Source organism: Dama dama, chromosome 12 (genome assembly GCF_033118175.1).
Source record: "Dama dama isolate Ldn47 chromosome 12, ASM3311817v1, whole genome shotgun sequence".
In the NCBI taxonomy this organism is placed as follows: Eukaryota; Metazoa; Chordata; class Mammalia; order Artiodactyla; family Cervidae; genus Dama; species Dama dama.
In genome coordinates this window covers 78144843-78161770 of record NC_083692.1, presented here as the reverse complement: position 1 = coordinate 78161770, position 16928 = coordinate 78144843, and the positions used below count along the sequence as shown (strand labels likewise).

Below are 16928 nucleotides of genomic sequence, written 5' to 3'. Positions count from 1 at the left end.
GAATAAAACACTTTTTGTACAGCTTTTCCCATTACTTCAAGCACTGTGAGTTCCCAGACTGCACAAAAGTACTTTGTGGAGTCTTCCAGCTGTAAGGCTGACATTTAGTCTTACTTATTAGACTTTGAGAAGGATCAGGTCATTCAGATCTGCTGCCTCCCAAAGTGGAATCATACTTATTAGATCATGTGGCCTAGAGTTGTCCTCATGTCACGTTTTCTATGTCATTGGCCCAAAGAGTTCAGTCTCACTTGTTAGTGGCTCATTATTTTTCTCTTTGTAAAATAAAGTCAATAGAAGCATGCCGGATCTTTCTGTGACACAATGCTACAATGCACTCCTGCCAAACTTAGCTTCTACAGGCTGCAGACACTTAGTACCCGTCAATACCACAGAAGCTGGTGACTGTAGCTGGTGATCTGCACACTGGTACAAGATCATGTAGAATGTAACTGTCAATCTTCCATTTGGTTTCATTGTTTTAATGGAAGAATTAACATAAAATAGTCAAAGGCAAATAGACAAGTAGAAAGGAAAGTACAGACTCTAAAACAGTGCCAGTCCTTTAATTTTAGGACAAGATAACTAGTGATGCAGGAATAAAAGTGTGTTTTTAGTTGAGATGTCTACTCCTCGGTCTCATTTCACCTCGGAGTGCTGACAGGCAGCTGGTTTGCAATTATTTATAACTAAGTAGAGACCATGGATGCCCACAGCAACCTAGGCAGCAGCATGATAAAATTATATATATATATATATATATATATACAGAATGATTACAGATATAAATATAAGGAAATTTATATGGATAAATTTTTATCAAAACACAGAACTCACTCTGTTTCACCAGTTTTTACAGGCAATTTTTTGATGCATAACTCTATGAAATTTTATCACATGTGTGGGTTCTTGTAACTGTCACAGAAATCATAATACAGAACTGTCCCATCACTCTAAAAAATGTCCCTTTGCACACGTTCTCACCCCTGCAATCCCTGATCACCCCTGGCAGCTACTGCTCTCCTTTTCATTTCTATATTTTTCCTTTTAAGAATGTCATGTAAGTAGAATCATACCTTACGTATGGAATCATTGTGGATCATAATCATACTATCCAATAAGTGTTATACATCAAATAGCCTTCTGAGATAAACCTTTTTCCACTCAGCATAACACTCTTGAGATCAATCTAGCTTATTGCAGTAGTCTGTTCCTTTTAATCACTACAGACTTTTCCCAGCTAAGGATGGTTTGACTTATGCTTATTGACTTTATGGTGGTGAGAAAGCCATATGCATTCAGTTGAGAGCATACTTTGAATTTTGATCTTTTCCTGGGCTAGCACCAGGCAGCATGATATTCTCAGGTGATGCTGGGAGTGAGCTGAGCGTCTAGTCAGCCCCAGAATCAGGAACATAAACAACCTTTCTGTTCCCATACAACCTTTCTGTTTTTCACTCTCAGTTCAGCAGTCAATAAATTACATGAGGTTTTGCTATACTTTACAGTAAAATAAACTTTGTGTTAGATGATTTTTCCCAACTGTAAGTTAATATAACTATTGAGCATGTTTAAGCTAAGCTAGGCTAAACTAAGATGTTTGGAGGTTAGATGTAGTAAATGCTTTCTTCTCCTTAATACAATATTTTCTACTTACAATGGTTTATTAGAAGGTAACTCCACCATAAGTTGAGGAAGATCTATAAATAATATGTCTATTTATTCATCAGTTTACCCAATGAAGATGTTTGGGCAGTTTCCAGTTTGGGGCCATCACAAATACAGCTACCATGAATATTCATCTACAGATTTTTGTATGAACATAAGTTTTTTATTTCTCAAGCATTAATACCACAAGTTGATTGCTGAGTTGTAAAGAAAGTGGATAAAGTTTATGTGAAACTGATGTACCGTCTTCTAGAATGACTGTACCATTCACCCACCAGCAATGCATGAGTGATCCAGTTTCTCTGCATCGTTGCCAGAATTCGGTATTGTCAGTACTTTTAGTTTTAGCCTTTGTGACAGATGTGGAGTGCTGTCTCATTGTGTCTCTAATTTACATTTCCTAACTACTATTGATGTGAACCTTTGTTCATATACTTATTTATATGCTTTTATCCCTACTACATATCCTCTTTGGTAAAGTGCCTGTGTTAGTATTTTGTTCATTTTTCAACTGGACTGTTTGTTTTCTTCCTGTTGAGTTTAGGAGTCCATTGTATTCTGAATACCACTCTTCCGATGGAAATATAGTCTGCAAACATTTCCTGCCATTCAGTGGTTTGTCTTTTTCATTCTTTTAATAATAACTTTCACAGAGCAATCATTTTTAATTTTAATGAAATCTAAGTTTTTTTATGGGTTGTGCTTTCGGTGTCATGTCAAAAATCTGTTTGCCTAACACTACGTTATAAAGATTTTCTCTTCTGGTTTCTTCTAAAATATTTATAGTCTTACATTTGAATGTATGATCCATTTTGAGACTGAATTCAAAGTTTTGTATAAGGTGTGAGATTTAGGCCAAGTTCCAATTATTTGTGTATAAATATCCAATTGTCCCAGTATCATTTGTTGATAAAACTGTCCTCTGTTCAATTGTCTTTGCACCTTTGTCAACAAATCAATTTTCCCCACTTGTGTGAGTTGACTTCTATACTCTTACTCGGTGACATATACTTGCCAATGATTTTTTAATTATCCTTTTAGCATCTGTAGTATGGTTTACTTTTTCATTCCTTGTATTCATAATTCATGTTTTTCTCTTTTTCCCTTGATACTTCTACCTCAAAACAGATCAATTTTATTAATCAGCTTTCTCCCTGTGTGAGTCTACTTCTATAGTGTTACCCAGAGGCATACATTTATTGACAATATTGTTTTATTACCATTTTCACACTGCAGAATCTGCATATGATTTTCTCATGTGTATAAGTCATGTTTTTGTTTATTATATTGATAATTCCCTTGATAATTCTAGCTAGGAATAGATCAATGTTATTAATCATTTTAAGAAAATTGACTATATTTAATGGTTATTTCTATTGTTTGTTTTAGAGTTCACCAATCTGAATTTTTAAGTTTATCCTTCTTTTAGATTATATTGGGTTTTATTTGTTCTTTTTCTATCTGCTTTTGTTGAAAGGTTTTAATAGTCATTGTAATTGCTTCTTAAACATACATATGAGTTGTTTTAAATTTAGGGCCTAAATTCCAAATGTTTGGGTGTTTTTAGAGACATTTTTTCACAAGTGATTTTCTATATTTGTCTTTTAGAACACTTTTTGGTGAGGCAGACTTGAACATTATGGAGAAGGCGACTAAGCTGGATAATATCTTTATTGGAGTGATTTCATTTAATTCCTTTCACTTTTTAACATTTTTGAGTTCAGCATGCATGCTCTGTCACACAGTCATGTCCAACTCTTTGAGACCCCATGGACTGCTAGTCTGCCAGGCTCCTCTGTCCATGAGATTTCCCAGTATTTCCCAAGAATACTGGAATGGGTTACCGTTTCCTCCTCCAGAGGATCTGCCCCACCCAGGGATCGAACCCATGTCTCCTGCATCTCCTGCATTGGTAAGCAGATTCTTTACCACTGAGCCACCTGGGAAGCTGTGGTTAAATATTTATTTTAATTCTGTCCTCATATCAACTACTCTGCTAGTTCCCAATTCGAAGTTTCTAGTGAAGAAGGAGACACAGACTGAGAAGGGGAGATAGAGATCGAAGTCCGTAACCTGTAGGGCCAAACAGTGTCTGTGGTTAAAACTGTCCTGATGCAGGTGAGTAACATGAAGCACTGCAAATGCCCTGTGGGGGCCTCACGGTGTGACTGAGGCTGGAGGAGGGGCTGAGCCCCGGGAGGGTTCCTGTAGAGGCTGCAGGTGCCTGGGGAGCACCGTGCTGCGCAGCACAGAAGTAAGTGCCCGAGTCTGTGGTCCGCGGAGAGGAAATGTGCAGTGAGCTGCGGCGTTCTGCAGGGACTGTGGTGGAGTTTAATCTTCCATCCTGCTTTGTCCCTGAAGGAATGTAAAACAAGTGGATGAGGCGGCCCACGGGGTTCTGAAGATACCACTGCACACTGTTTGGGAAGATGGAGAAATTACACCGCAGAGTAGAGCTGGCTCCCTCCTGGAGACTCAGGGCTGGGGGACTCTGCTCCACATCCATCCCTCTCACACCTGATGATAAGAAGAGAAACAGTCACAGGTGAGGGTCATAGAGAGCCTGCAAAATCCGGAAAGTACACCCCCAACCCCATAAATGAGAAGGTTAGAAAGTTTGCAGGACTTGTCACCTCCTCTTCCTCCTTCAACAAAAGAGAAGCTGCTCATTCCTTCAGATTCCCCTGTGGGGCAGCCCCAACTCACAGCAAACCTGGGCAAACAAAAGCCCCAGTACGGTGTCCACTAGCCTTTTCATGACGCTTTGCCTTGTTGCTGGAAAACATTCACAAGATACATAGCAAACCCTGGGTGGTGAGTGTCATGACTTGTCTGGATGTTTCAGCTCCTGCAACCAATCAGCTCAGCCAACAAACCCTGCTCAGCTGACACTCTGTGACAGGCAGCCCCACCCTCTGGTCTCAACTGAACAGGTTAAAGAGGGGTGAGAGCTGAGGGAAAAGGTGACATTCAATGTTTTATACATAATTTTGAACTTGTGAATTGAAAGTTTCTATTTTCTCCTGATATATATTAATAAATAAATCTTAGGCAATAAAAATGGGAAAAAATCAGAAAAAGCTGGTAGCTATACTTCAAAATTCTCCATCTTACCTTTTGTTTATGACTCCCTGTTTGACCCAGGGGACTCTCCTGAGAGCTATGGATAAAGATAACAACATAGATAAAGATAATAACAATCAATGTAAATATAGATATTTTGCATTATGGTCATAAATGTCTAGTGCTTGAATCAGGGAATAAGACAGAGCTATTAATTGAAAGGAATATTCATCAAAAAGCATACTTCTTATATGCCGATAATGATTTAGCTTTTCTTCACACAAAACTATTCTCCTCTATTATTACTAACCTCCATTTGAAAGAGTTTTCCAGGGGATGGAGCAGTAAAGAATATACTTGCCAATTCAGGGGACGAAAGAGATGGGCGTTCGATCTCTGGGTCAGGAAGGTCCCCTGGAGAAGGAAATGGCAACCAAGCAGCTCCAGTATTCTTGCTTGGAAAATCCCATGGCCAGGGGAGCCTGGTGGGCTGTAGTCCGTGGGATGGCAAAGAGTAAGACCCAACTGAGCAAGTGAGCACATGAAAACTCAGAGTGAGTTTCGGAGGTAGGAGGTAGACGGGCCCCTGGGCTACACAGCTGGTATTTGTCAAGCAGAGTAAAATTCAAGCTTTGTTTTCCCTACATACTCCAAATACTGAGGGAAGAACCAATTCTACCTGTTGAAACTGTTCCTTTGACTTGCTTTTCATTGCTTTTGTTATTATAATCATACATAATGGGCTGCCTCAGAGAATCAGCCCCTCTGCCTGACTGCTAAAGGGTTTTTGTTCATGACCTGTCCACCTGTGGATGGTGGGAAAGAAGAAATTAATACACCCCCTTCCTGAGGTTTGCCATTCTAGCAGATGTTTACAAGATTAATTTTGCCTTTTTAATTTGTTTCCTCACCTTCCCCCACCCTGTTCTGTGAAAGAATCTGCCATCCAGACCCAGACAAGATGATCATTTTGAGACATTAGTCTGCCATCTTCTTGGTCAGTCAGCTTTCCGAATAAAGTCTTTGGCCCAACACCTCCTCTCAGATTCATTAACCTGTATGCTAATTAGCCTCAGTAACCAAGACAATTAACAGCAGGAGCTGAGCTCTGCTAGAGTAAAAAAGTGACCACTTCTGAGGTCAAGAGGTCAAGGAAAACTGTGCAGGCACAGAAAGACTCCTCAGAGCTCAAAAAGGAGGTGGCACCGCCTCATAACACATGATGCCAAGCATCCCACAAAGCTCTGTGCTGGAATCCATCTTGGCAAAAAGATGCACATGCATCTTTCAGGAGTGTCCTAAAACAGGTCTGATGTGGGAAAAGGAGAGAGATATCTGGTCAAAGATAAACACAGACTCAGAAGAATTGCCCCATATAGATGACTTAACCACCTCTTCACTGCACTCCTCATCTTCCTTCTCATTAGGGAGGATGCCCTACTGTCTCCTGCATTGGCAGGCAGATTCCTTACCACTGCACCACGTGGGAAGTCTATTTTTGGGGACTGATGAATAAAGGAGAACTTTTTTTGCTTCACACCACAATTGCACTGATCTCACACACTAGTAAAGTAATGCTCAAAATTCTCCAAGCCAGGCTTCAAAAATACGTGAACCGTGAACTTCCAGATGTTCAATCTGGTTTTAGAAAAGGCAGAGGAACCGGAGACCAAATTGCCAACATCCTCTGGATCATTGAAAAAACAAGAGAGTTCCAGAAAAACATCTATTTCTGCCTTATTGATTATGCCAAAGCCTTTGACTGCGTGGATCACAATAAACTGTGGAAAATTCTGAAAGAGATGAGCATACCAGACCACCTGACCTGTCTCTTGAGAAACCTGTATGCAGGTCAGGAAGCAACAGTTAGAACTGGACATGGAACAACAGACTGGTTCCAAAAAGGAAGAGTACATCAAGGCTGTATATTGTCACCCTGCTTATTTAACATATATGCAGAGTACATCATGAGAAACGCTGGGCTGGAAGAAGCAAAAGCTGGAATCAAGATTGCCGGGAGAAATATCAATAACCTCAGATATGCAGATGACACCACCCTTATGGCAGAAAGTGAAGAAAAACTAAAGAGTCTCTTGATGAAAGTGTAAGAGGAGAGTGAAAAAGTTGCTTAAAACTCAATATTCAGAAAACTAAGATCATGGCATCCAGTCCCATCACTTCATGGCAAATAGATGGGGAAACAGTGGCAACAGTGGCTGACTTTATTTTTCTGGGCTCCAAAATCACTGCAGATGGTGATTGCAACCATGAAAGTAAAAGATGCTTACTCCTTGGAAGGAAAGTTATGACCAACCTAGATGGCATATTAAAAAGCAGAGACATTACTTGGCCAACAAAGGTCTGTCTAGTCAACGCTATGGTTTTTCCAGTAGTCATGTATGGATGTGAGAGTTGGACTATCAAGAAAGCTGAGCGTCGAAGAATTGATGCTTTTGAACTGTGTTGCTGGAGAAGACTCTTGAGAGTCCCTTGGACTGCAAGGAGATCCAACCAGTCCATCCTAAAGGAGATCAGTCCTGGGTGTTCATTGGAAGGACTGATGTTGAAGCTGAAAGTCTAATACTTTGGCCACCTGATGCAAAGAGCTGACTCATGGAAAAGACCCTGATGTTGGGAATGATTGATGGCAGGAGGAGAGGGGAAGACAGAGGATGAGACGGTTGGATGGTGTCATTGACTCAATGGAGTGGGTGGACTCCGGGAATTGGTGATGGACAAGGGAGGCCTGGCGTGCTGTGGTTCATTGGGTCACAAAGAGTTGGACATGACTGATCAACTGAACTGAAACTGAAATATTGTCTTTGGAAAGGTCACCCATATACATCTTTAAGTGCCAGCAGTAATTAGCTGCATCAGTCCCAAATGCTTCAGTCAAAGAGTTGAAATCCTTTAAAGGAAAAAGCCTCTTAGGATACTAGCAAAATAGTCTGGAGATAATGCAGTTAGAAATAAGCCATTGTCCAGGGTTTTTTGTCTACTTGAGAGATGAGATTAATATTGTAAAGAAATTGTCTGACTTGTCTTATATCAACTCACATGGCCAACCTCAAGCTATTATATCTCAGCCCATCACTATTCCAAATGACACGGGAGTAAGTAGCTTTCTCCAGGTTGTTGAAAATTCTACGGCCTCATTTTCCCTGGAATTCTGATTCTAGAGGACAAAAATGCCAAATTTCAGAAAACAGGAGTCTTTCCTTTGCAAAATGATAAAGAAAAAAGAATAGAAAAGACAAGAAAAAATGAAAAAAAGAAGAATCTAAGATGCCCATGGGAACCAAACACTTCCAGGATTCTGTATTGTCTGTGCTGTTTGCCTTCACAGAACATGCCAACTTCCTAATATAACAAAGACTGAGCTACAGGGTCCAGGAGGTTTGTGTTCAGCTCCTCCTGCAGCCCCAGGCACTGTGTCACTCAGAGCACAGAAGTACTTGGCCGAGTCTTTCCAATGAGCTGGTATTTTCCTCAGGTGGAAGGACTTCTCACTCTTCTTAAATTCAGCCTCAAAACCTTTGATGCCTGAAACAAGATTGTCTCCAGACACGTACTTCAGGAGAAGCTGGGGTCCCTGGTCTGGGTACTGCACATACCAGAAGAGGTATGGTGAAATAGAAGATGAGTAGTTGCACTTCAGCTCCAGACCGGCTCCTTCAGAGACAGTGATGTGGTCATCAGGCTGGGTCACTGACTGGGCTCCAGCTCCTGCTGAAACGTCAGTGCTGAATCAGTGAACTCAGCTAACGCAAAAAGTCTCTATTCAACATGGAGCAATATTCCATGTGTGGACAAAGGAGTAAAATGGAGTAATACTCACTCAGAAACAGGAGCGTCTCAAGCATCAAGGTGAACACCAATGTCATAGTGGAGCAGTGAAGAGGCAGTGAGCTCCTTTCTAACGGGTTCCCCACAAATAAGTCTGAAGACTAGCTGGCTTGAACCCAGGTTTCTCTGAAGTTAAGAATGACAAAGAATTTATACTTCTTCTGATGGAGGTTGTAGGGAGGTTGTTAGGAAGAGAAGCTGTCTTAACAAAATGCCTGTCTCTGGTGTCTGAGCTGCTTTACATCTCACTGTGTAAAAAATGGTCAGAATATCTCTTTAAACCATAGGGTTTTTTTTTTTTTCATTTGATTTTTTTTAAAATTTATTTTTATTATTATTATTTTTTTTTCCAGTGGGTTTTGTCATACATTTCTGATCTTTTACAGAAAACCATTTCCAATTTAGGCAGCAGTGCCCTCCAGAGGCCAAATAGAGAACTATGGAGAAGTTCACTGTTTTTATTAACATGCCCCACCTTTCTACTGACCTGTGGTTGAATTTCAAAGCATTATGATTATGTACAGAAGAGGATTTATATGTTGTCAGCCTTGAACTGTATTAAATTTGACTTTTTTAGAATGAAACATAAAATCACAATGTTACAATTATTTTAGTTCCCAGATTTAACTATGAGCCAGAAAGAAATAATCCAATATATTTCAACTGCAGAAAGAGAAGAGACATTAACCGAGAAGTCTTCACTAATAAAGGTGAAATTGAGATAGTATCAGATGAAGGAAAACTAAGAAAAGTGGTCACCAGAAGACCTATCCTAAAATAATGTCTAAAGGAAGCTCTATAAACAGAAATAAAATTACAAAGGAATGAGTCTTGAATCAACAAGAAGGAATAAAGAATACAATAAGCAAAAATATGGATAAATACAATAGACATTTCCTTTTGAATTTCCTCAATTATATTTGGTGGAAATATATTATAGCATATTATATATGTTATATATATAGCAATATATATGTTATATATATTATATATATAATATATAGCATAACATATATTATATGAGTGTTATATATATAGCATTTATATATGTTATATATATAACATGTATATGTGTTATATAGCATAATATATATGTTATATATAGCATATATATTATATATATAGCATATATATGTTATCTATAACATATATATATGTTATATAGCATAATATATATATGTTATATATGTTATATATATAGCATAATATATATAGTATATTATTATAATAATATTATATATATACTATTATATATATTAATATATATAATATAATATAATATAATTATATATCTGGAAAAAATTATAACACTGTCTAATGAGGCTCTAAACACATATGGAAGAAATACTAAAGAAAATTATTTTATGAATAGGGGAGAATAAGTAGGTGTAAAGGGAGGCAATATTTATACACTTCATTCAAATAGGTAAAATAATATTACCAATAGACTGTATTATGTAAATGCAATAACTAGAGCATCCATATAAAAACAGCTATACAATAAGACACATCTAAATGCTATAGGCAGCCATGAAATTAAAAGACGCTTACTCCTTGGAAGGAAAGTTATGACCAACCTAGACAGCATATTAAAAAGCAGAGACATTACTTTGCCAACAAAGGTCCGTCTAGTTAAGGCTGTGGTTTTTCCAGTGGTCATGTATGGATGTGAGAGTTGGACTGTGAAGACAGCTGAGTGCTGAAGAATTGATGCTTTTGAGCTGTGGTGTTGGAGAAAACTCTTGAGAGTCCCTTGGACTGCAAGGAGATCCATCCAGTCAATCCTAAAGGAGATCAGTCCTGGGTTTTCATTGGAAGGACTGATGCTGAAGCTGAAACTCCAATACTTTGGCCACCTGATGCGAAGAGTTGACTCATTGGAAAAGACACTGATGCTGGGAGGGACTGGGGGCAGGAGGGGAAGGGGAAGACAGAGGATGAGATGGCTGGATGGCATCACCGACTCGATGGACATGAGTTTGAGTAAACTCCGGGAGTTGGTGATGGACAGGGAGGCCTGGTGTGCTGCGATTCATGGGGTAGCAAAGAGTCGGACATGACTGAGCAACTGAACTGAACTGACTGAAATGCTATTGGAGTTTCCCTTGTGACTCAGACCATAAAAGAATCTTCCTACCATGTGGGTGACCCAGGTTCAGTCCCTGGCTTTACAAGATGCCCTGGAGAAGAGAATGGCTATGCACTCCAGTATTCTTGTTTAGAGAATTCCATGGTAGGGTATAGTCCCTGAGGTCACAGTCAGACACAACTGAGCAAACCCCCACCCCCACACACACACTAAACACTGCAGATAAATTGAAGTGTAATCCTAGAAAATGTTGAATAACTCACAGGAGGTTAGAAGGAAAAACATAGGGGACAAAAAAAAAGTGCAAACAAAAAATCAAATAAAATGGAAGGCTAAGACCTAAAATATCAAAACATTAAAAACAAGTGATCTACACACAGAAACTAAGACACAGAAGTTGATCTGAACACACCAGTGACAAAACAGCTCAGACAAGAAGTGGGTTAAGAAACACGACCCAACTGTAACTGTCTGAGAGAAATTCATTTCAAATAAGACATGGTCATCTTGAAAGTAAAAGGATGGGAAAAGATGTATTATGCAAACATTAATCAAAGGAAAGTATAATGGCTATATTAATATCAGATAAAGTAGACAGACTCCTGAACAAAGAAAATTACCAGAGACAGAGAAATATTATCTACTGAAGAAAAGGATAATTTACTGAGAAGACATAGTAATCCTAAATATATATGTACCATCTAACAGAGCTGAAAAATAAATGGAACAAAAATTAGAACTAAAAAGAAAAGAAACAAATCTAGAAATATAGTTAAATACCTCAATATTCCTCTCTCAACAACTGGTAGAATAACTTGCCAGAAAATCAGCAGATATATAGAAGAATTCAATAACACCACTAACCAGTAGGATTTAATTGTCATTTATACAACACTTCACCCAACCAGAGCAGAATATACTTCTTGTCAAGTGTCCGTGGAATATATACCAGGTAAGTCCAAATCTTGGGACCAAAAAAACTCAACAAATCTAATGTAAAAGAACTGAAATATAAAGAGTATGTTCTCCAACCACAATGAAATAATAGTATAAATAAGTAACAGAAAGATACAGGAAAATTCCCAAACATTTGGCAACCAAACAACACACTTCTGAATCATCTATGCATCATAGAGAATGTCTCAAGGGAAATCATTGAATTTCCCATGAGTTGAATAAAAATGAAAATACAACATACCAAAATTGGGGGGACATAGCCAAAGAAGTATTGAGAGTGAAATTTTAGCACTACATGCAAATATTAAAAAAGAATAAAATCTCAGATAGATTATCTAAGCTTCTACCTGAAGAACCTGAACAAGGAAAAGATAAATTAATCCAAAACAAGCACAAAAAATTAATAAAGGTAAAAGGAGAAATCAGTGAAATTTAAAAGAGATAAACAATAGAGAAAATCAATGAAACAAAGAGTTGGTTCTTTAAGAGAATCAGGAAAACTGACAAAGTTCTAGCAAAACAGACGGGTGGAGGCGGGTGGGAAGAACAGGGGCAATGTCAGCAGGCTAATTAGCAGTATGGCATCCTATGTGATTGGCTAAGGATGAACATTTGCCTTTCTCCAGTTGGCTCTGGGCTTCCCTCATAGCTCAGTTGGTAAAGAATCCACCTCCAATGCAAATGGAGCCCCATCTGCAGTCTGAGTCCGGGGAACAGGCTCCCTCTGCACACCGTGGCCCACAGCACAGAGGTCGGTGGTCGAGTCACTGTGCTGAGAAGTCGCCATGTGTGAAGCACTGTGTCCTGGTGGTTTATCCAACATGACTGTAATTCTTCCACTTGTTTGCTCGTTCTGATTCGCCTGAATTGACAATAGGGATGTGAGCCCTTTCCCGGGATCCTGCCTAAACCACTGCAGGAAGTACAGAGCGCTGTTGGTGTAACTGCAGTTGAGATCCACGCTGTCTCCCTCTCTCACACTCAGAGCTTCAGGACTCTGACTCATGTCCTGCTTACTGCTCACCCCTGTTCAGAAAGAGAAAACAGAGACAGGCTGGTCAGCGGCTGATTATTCTTTGACAACTAACCTAAGTTTACTTTTTCGCTCTCCACAGGAACTCCCAGAAACCATGCAGGTACAACTCCCTGACTTTCTGTCTTCCCTGGGGAGGAATATCTGGGAGTTGCCCATTCTTTGCCCATTTCCAAATCCCTCTAACTCACAGTTTAGTTGTAACCAAAGGATAAGCAGGCTCAGGAATTTGTCCATTCCTTCTGTCATTTAGACTCACTGGAAAACTGAATTCTTTTGTCTGTAAAAAGGACTCGCAGGATAAAAGACCTGCTTTGCTGTCTCTTGTGTTCAAAACTTTCTACAGGAAACACAGAGTCAGCTCAGCCAATCAGAGCAAGTCACAGAGGCACGGAGGAGGACCCGCCAGAAGCCCATCTGCCAGGAGTGCGAGGTTGCCATGGAAACACCATCATCTCAGGACTAAGCCCAGCGTTGCCAGGGAAATGCTTATCTCTTTCCCTCCTCCTAAGGAAAACAACTTTTAACATATCAGATTTGCAGAATGTGGCTAAGTATGTACCTAGAGGGGCTTCTCTGATGGCTCAAACAGTAAAGAATCTGCCTGCAATGCAGGAGACCCAAGTTCGATCCCTGGATGGGGAAGATCCCCTGGAGATAGGAGTGACAACCCACTCCAGTATCCTTGCCTGGAAAATTTCATGGACAGAGGAGCCTGGTGGGCTACAGTCCATGGGGTGGCAAAGACTCAGACAATACTGAGTACTCATACACACAGGTACCTAGAGAGAAATGTAAGCATAAATGCTTATGTTAGAAAAGAAGAAATTGTAAGTTTTACTGCACAGCTGCAGCTGAACCTCTTCACATTCCTGTGACTGCTCCCTCCTCTTGCCACTTCAGCTCTTAAGAATTGCTTTCTTTAATTCACACTTTCTTGAAAATCCCTTTCTATCATTTCTCAGCCATCAGGTTGCTAAAAGAGTTAAGAACCATAATATTCACATTCAATGTTTGTGATATATCAGGAAATGAGCACTTTCACATCCTATAACTGAAGTATAAGCTAAATAAGATTCATAGGTGCTATTTTCATATCATTGGCCAGATATTCCACTTGTCTGAGAATTTTTTAAGAAATAGCCTTATAAATACATTATAAAATTGCATATTGTATGCAGCAAGGATATTTACATATCCTTCAATACAAATACTCAATATGTTATGATAGATATGTATTATAATATACTAAACAGTTGTCAAAAGAGTAAGTAGACTTATTTCTGACTTGCAAAGATTTTTTGGACTTATTCAACCTGGTTATTTACATTTTAAATTAATTCTTGTTGGAGTATGGCTGATTTACAATGTTATGTTACTTTCTGCTGTATAGCAGAAAAAATTTTGAACTGTTTAACTCTGGAGTTTTTATTTTTTTAATTCTCATTTTATGTTGCCTGCAGCATTTATCTCAGAAATCCCTTCATCTTTAAACATGTTTAAGGCTCAGTTTCCTTACCTGAGGATAGATTAATATTACTTTGTGGGTTTTAGATTACAGAAGGAGTATCTAAAGTGCTGAGCAAAGGACCTGGCATATGGTAGTGGTTCAATAAATGATAATAAAGACTCTGATGTTGAAGATGAGAATGACAAAAAGACAGCAGGTAGAAACAAGAATCTCATGGTAATTCTCCGATCTATTCCACTGAAGCCATTGGGCAGACTATAAAGCTAAAAACCCAAAAGATCAAAACTGAACAAAACCAGGAGGTATGGATAAGAATACCTGTGTCTCTCTCCTTGAATCAGGAAGCTTCCACTTCTTCTTTCCTTCTTTGTAAACCCCCCTCTTCTTCTACCCACAAAAGAGGAGCGAGGAGGGCTGATTCTGTCATTCAGAGTCCATTTATGAGTAGGAGATTGAAAAAAAAGTGAAAATGCAAGTTGCTCATTCATGTCCAACTCTTTGCAATCCCATGGACGGTATCCTGCCAGGTTCCTCTGTCCATGGAATTATCCAAGCAAGCATAGTAGAGTGAGTAGCCAATCCCTTCTCCAGGGGACCTTCTTGGCCCAGGAGTTGAACCCGTGTCTCCTACTCTGCAGGCGGATTCTTTACCATCTGAGCCCCCAGAGAAGCCCAGGAGATCAGTTCTCAGTCTAACTTAAACACAGGGCTCCAGAGCCCACTTATTCTGCTTCTAGCTCCTGCATTTTGAAGTCTTTGCCTACCTGTGATAAATGCATTTCTATAGAGGGCTAATTTAGTGCCCTGAGATGGGCTGCCTCTTCTTTCTATTTCAGCCCAGATGCCTGAAAAGTAAGTCAACTCTTGGCCAATATCTTGTGTCCTATCTTTCCACCTCATCCTTGTAGGAATTCTGAGCTTGATATTCTGGGTTCAGAAAGAAGTAGGAAACTCTACTTAGGCATGAACCTCAAACTTACCTTTCCTAGAGGTAATCAGAGGACCAGTTATATTAGGTCCTGGAGGTAATTAGGTCCAGGGATCAGCTAAAAGTCCTTCTTCACCTTCTGTTTGTCTTAAGCTAATATATACAGCATCTTCAGGAATCTTCCCTGTGGTGAGCAGGGCAGGATTTGGCCATTCTTAGGTCCCACTTCAAATGGAATTATTTTAGTTGAATAGTAACGGATATATGACATATCAAAACATGTAAGACGCAGCAAAAGCAGTACAGAAAGTCCCTGACTTATTGTTTTCCAACTTTTCAAAGGTACAAAAATAATATGGACTCAGTAGAAACTGCACTTCTAATTTTGAATTTTGTTCATGGGCTAGCATGATGCTGTCTTTTAATGCTGAACATCAGCAGCAAGTTTCAGCTCCCAGTCAGTTACTCGACTGCAAAGGTAAACAACCAACATACAACCCTTCTGAACCTAGACAACAACTCAGTTTTTCATTTTCAGTACAGTGCCAAATAAATTATATGTGGTAGTCAGCATCAAATTATAAGATAGGCTTTGTATTAGATAAGTTGCCCAACTGTTGGCTAATATAAGTGTTCTGAACATGTTTAAGGTAGGCTAGGATGAGCTATGAGGTTCAGAGTTCAGGTATATTAAATGAACTTTTGACTAAAGATATTATCAGCTTATGATAAGTTTTTTGGCACATAACACCATTGTAAGTCAAGGAATATTTGTAATTAGAGACAAATTTATGAATTTCAATTATATTTGTCAGGAAAAAAGAAATGTTGAGAATTAATAGGCAAAGTTGCAACTCAAAGAATTGGAAAAAGTAGCAAGTTAAAAGAAAGTAAAGGTAGCAAATAATAAAACATGGGCAGAAAAAAACACAATTTGTCAACCATCATAAGAGAAAAATAAATATATAAAGAACCCTTTATCTGTTAAACTAACTGAATCCATGATTTCAGGATTATTAAGTTTCTCCCATAAGGCTATGCTTACGTGGCCTCACTATAGTGAACTTTCTGAAAATTTTTTCTAAATCATTAAAAACCCTACACAAATTCTTCCACAGGTAGAAAAGAAGCCATGAATTGCAAGTTACCTAATGGACCATTACAATCTTGACCAAAATCTGACATTAACATAGAAAAGAAAAAGTTGAATATAAGTATTCAGGAAAATGGGGGGAAAGTGCTCAATAAAATAATAGCAAATCAATGTTTCACTATGTAAAAAGGACAAAACAACATTTATTTATTTATTTATTTTATTTTATTTTTTATTTGTTGGAGGCTAATTACTTCACAACATTTCAGTGGGTTTTGTCATACATTGATATGAATCAGCCATAGATTTACACGTATTCCCCATCCCGATCCCCCCTCCCACCCCCCTCTCCACCCGATTCCTCTGGGTCTTCCTAGTGCACCAGGCCCGAGCACTTGTCTCATGCATCCCACCTGGGCTGGTGATCTGTTTCACCATAGATAATATACATGTTGTTCTTTTGAAATATCCCACCCTCACATTCTCCCACAGAGTTCAAAAGTCTGTTCTGTATTTCTGTGTCTCTTTTTCTGTTTTGCATATAGGGTTATCGTTACCATCTTTCTAAATTCCATATATATGTGTTAGTATGCTGTAATGTTCTTTATCTTTCTGGCTTACTTCACTCTGTATAAGGGGCTCCAGCTTCATCCATCTCATTAGGACTGGTTCAAATGAATTCTTTTTAATGGCTGAGTAATATTCCATGGTGTATATGTACCACAGCTTCCTTATCCGTTCATCTGCTGATGGGCATCTAGGTTGCTTCCATGTCCTGGC

At 38.9% G+C, this 16928-nt stretch overlaps 1 pseudogene and 2 gene segments (V, D, J or C); all 3 read right to left on the bottom strand.

Annotated features, from left to right (window-relative positions):
* Nucleotides 1-3439: 3439 nt before the first annotated feature.
* Nucleotides 3440-4735, bottom strand: LOC133067391 (T cell receptor alpha variable 22-like). The segment is given in 2 exon segments: nucleotides 3440-4185; nucleotides 4375-4735. Coding segments are annotated over 2 exon segments (471 nt in total).
* Nucleotides 4736-8071: 3336 nt separating this feature from the next.
* On the bottom strand, nucleotides 8072-8809 carry LOC133067040 (T cell receptor alpha variable 8-3-like; annotated as a pseudogene).
* Nucleotides 8810-11958: 3149 nt separating this feature from the next.
* On the bottom strand, nucleotides 11959-12950 carry LOC133067038 (T cell receptor alpha variable 21-like). The segment is given in 3 exon segments: nucleotides 11959-11979; nucleotides 12294-12649; nucleotides 12848-12950. Coding segments are annotated over 3 exon segments (435 nt in total).
* Nucleotides 12951-16928: the final 3978 nt, after the last annotated feature.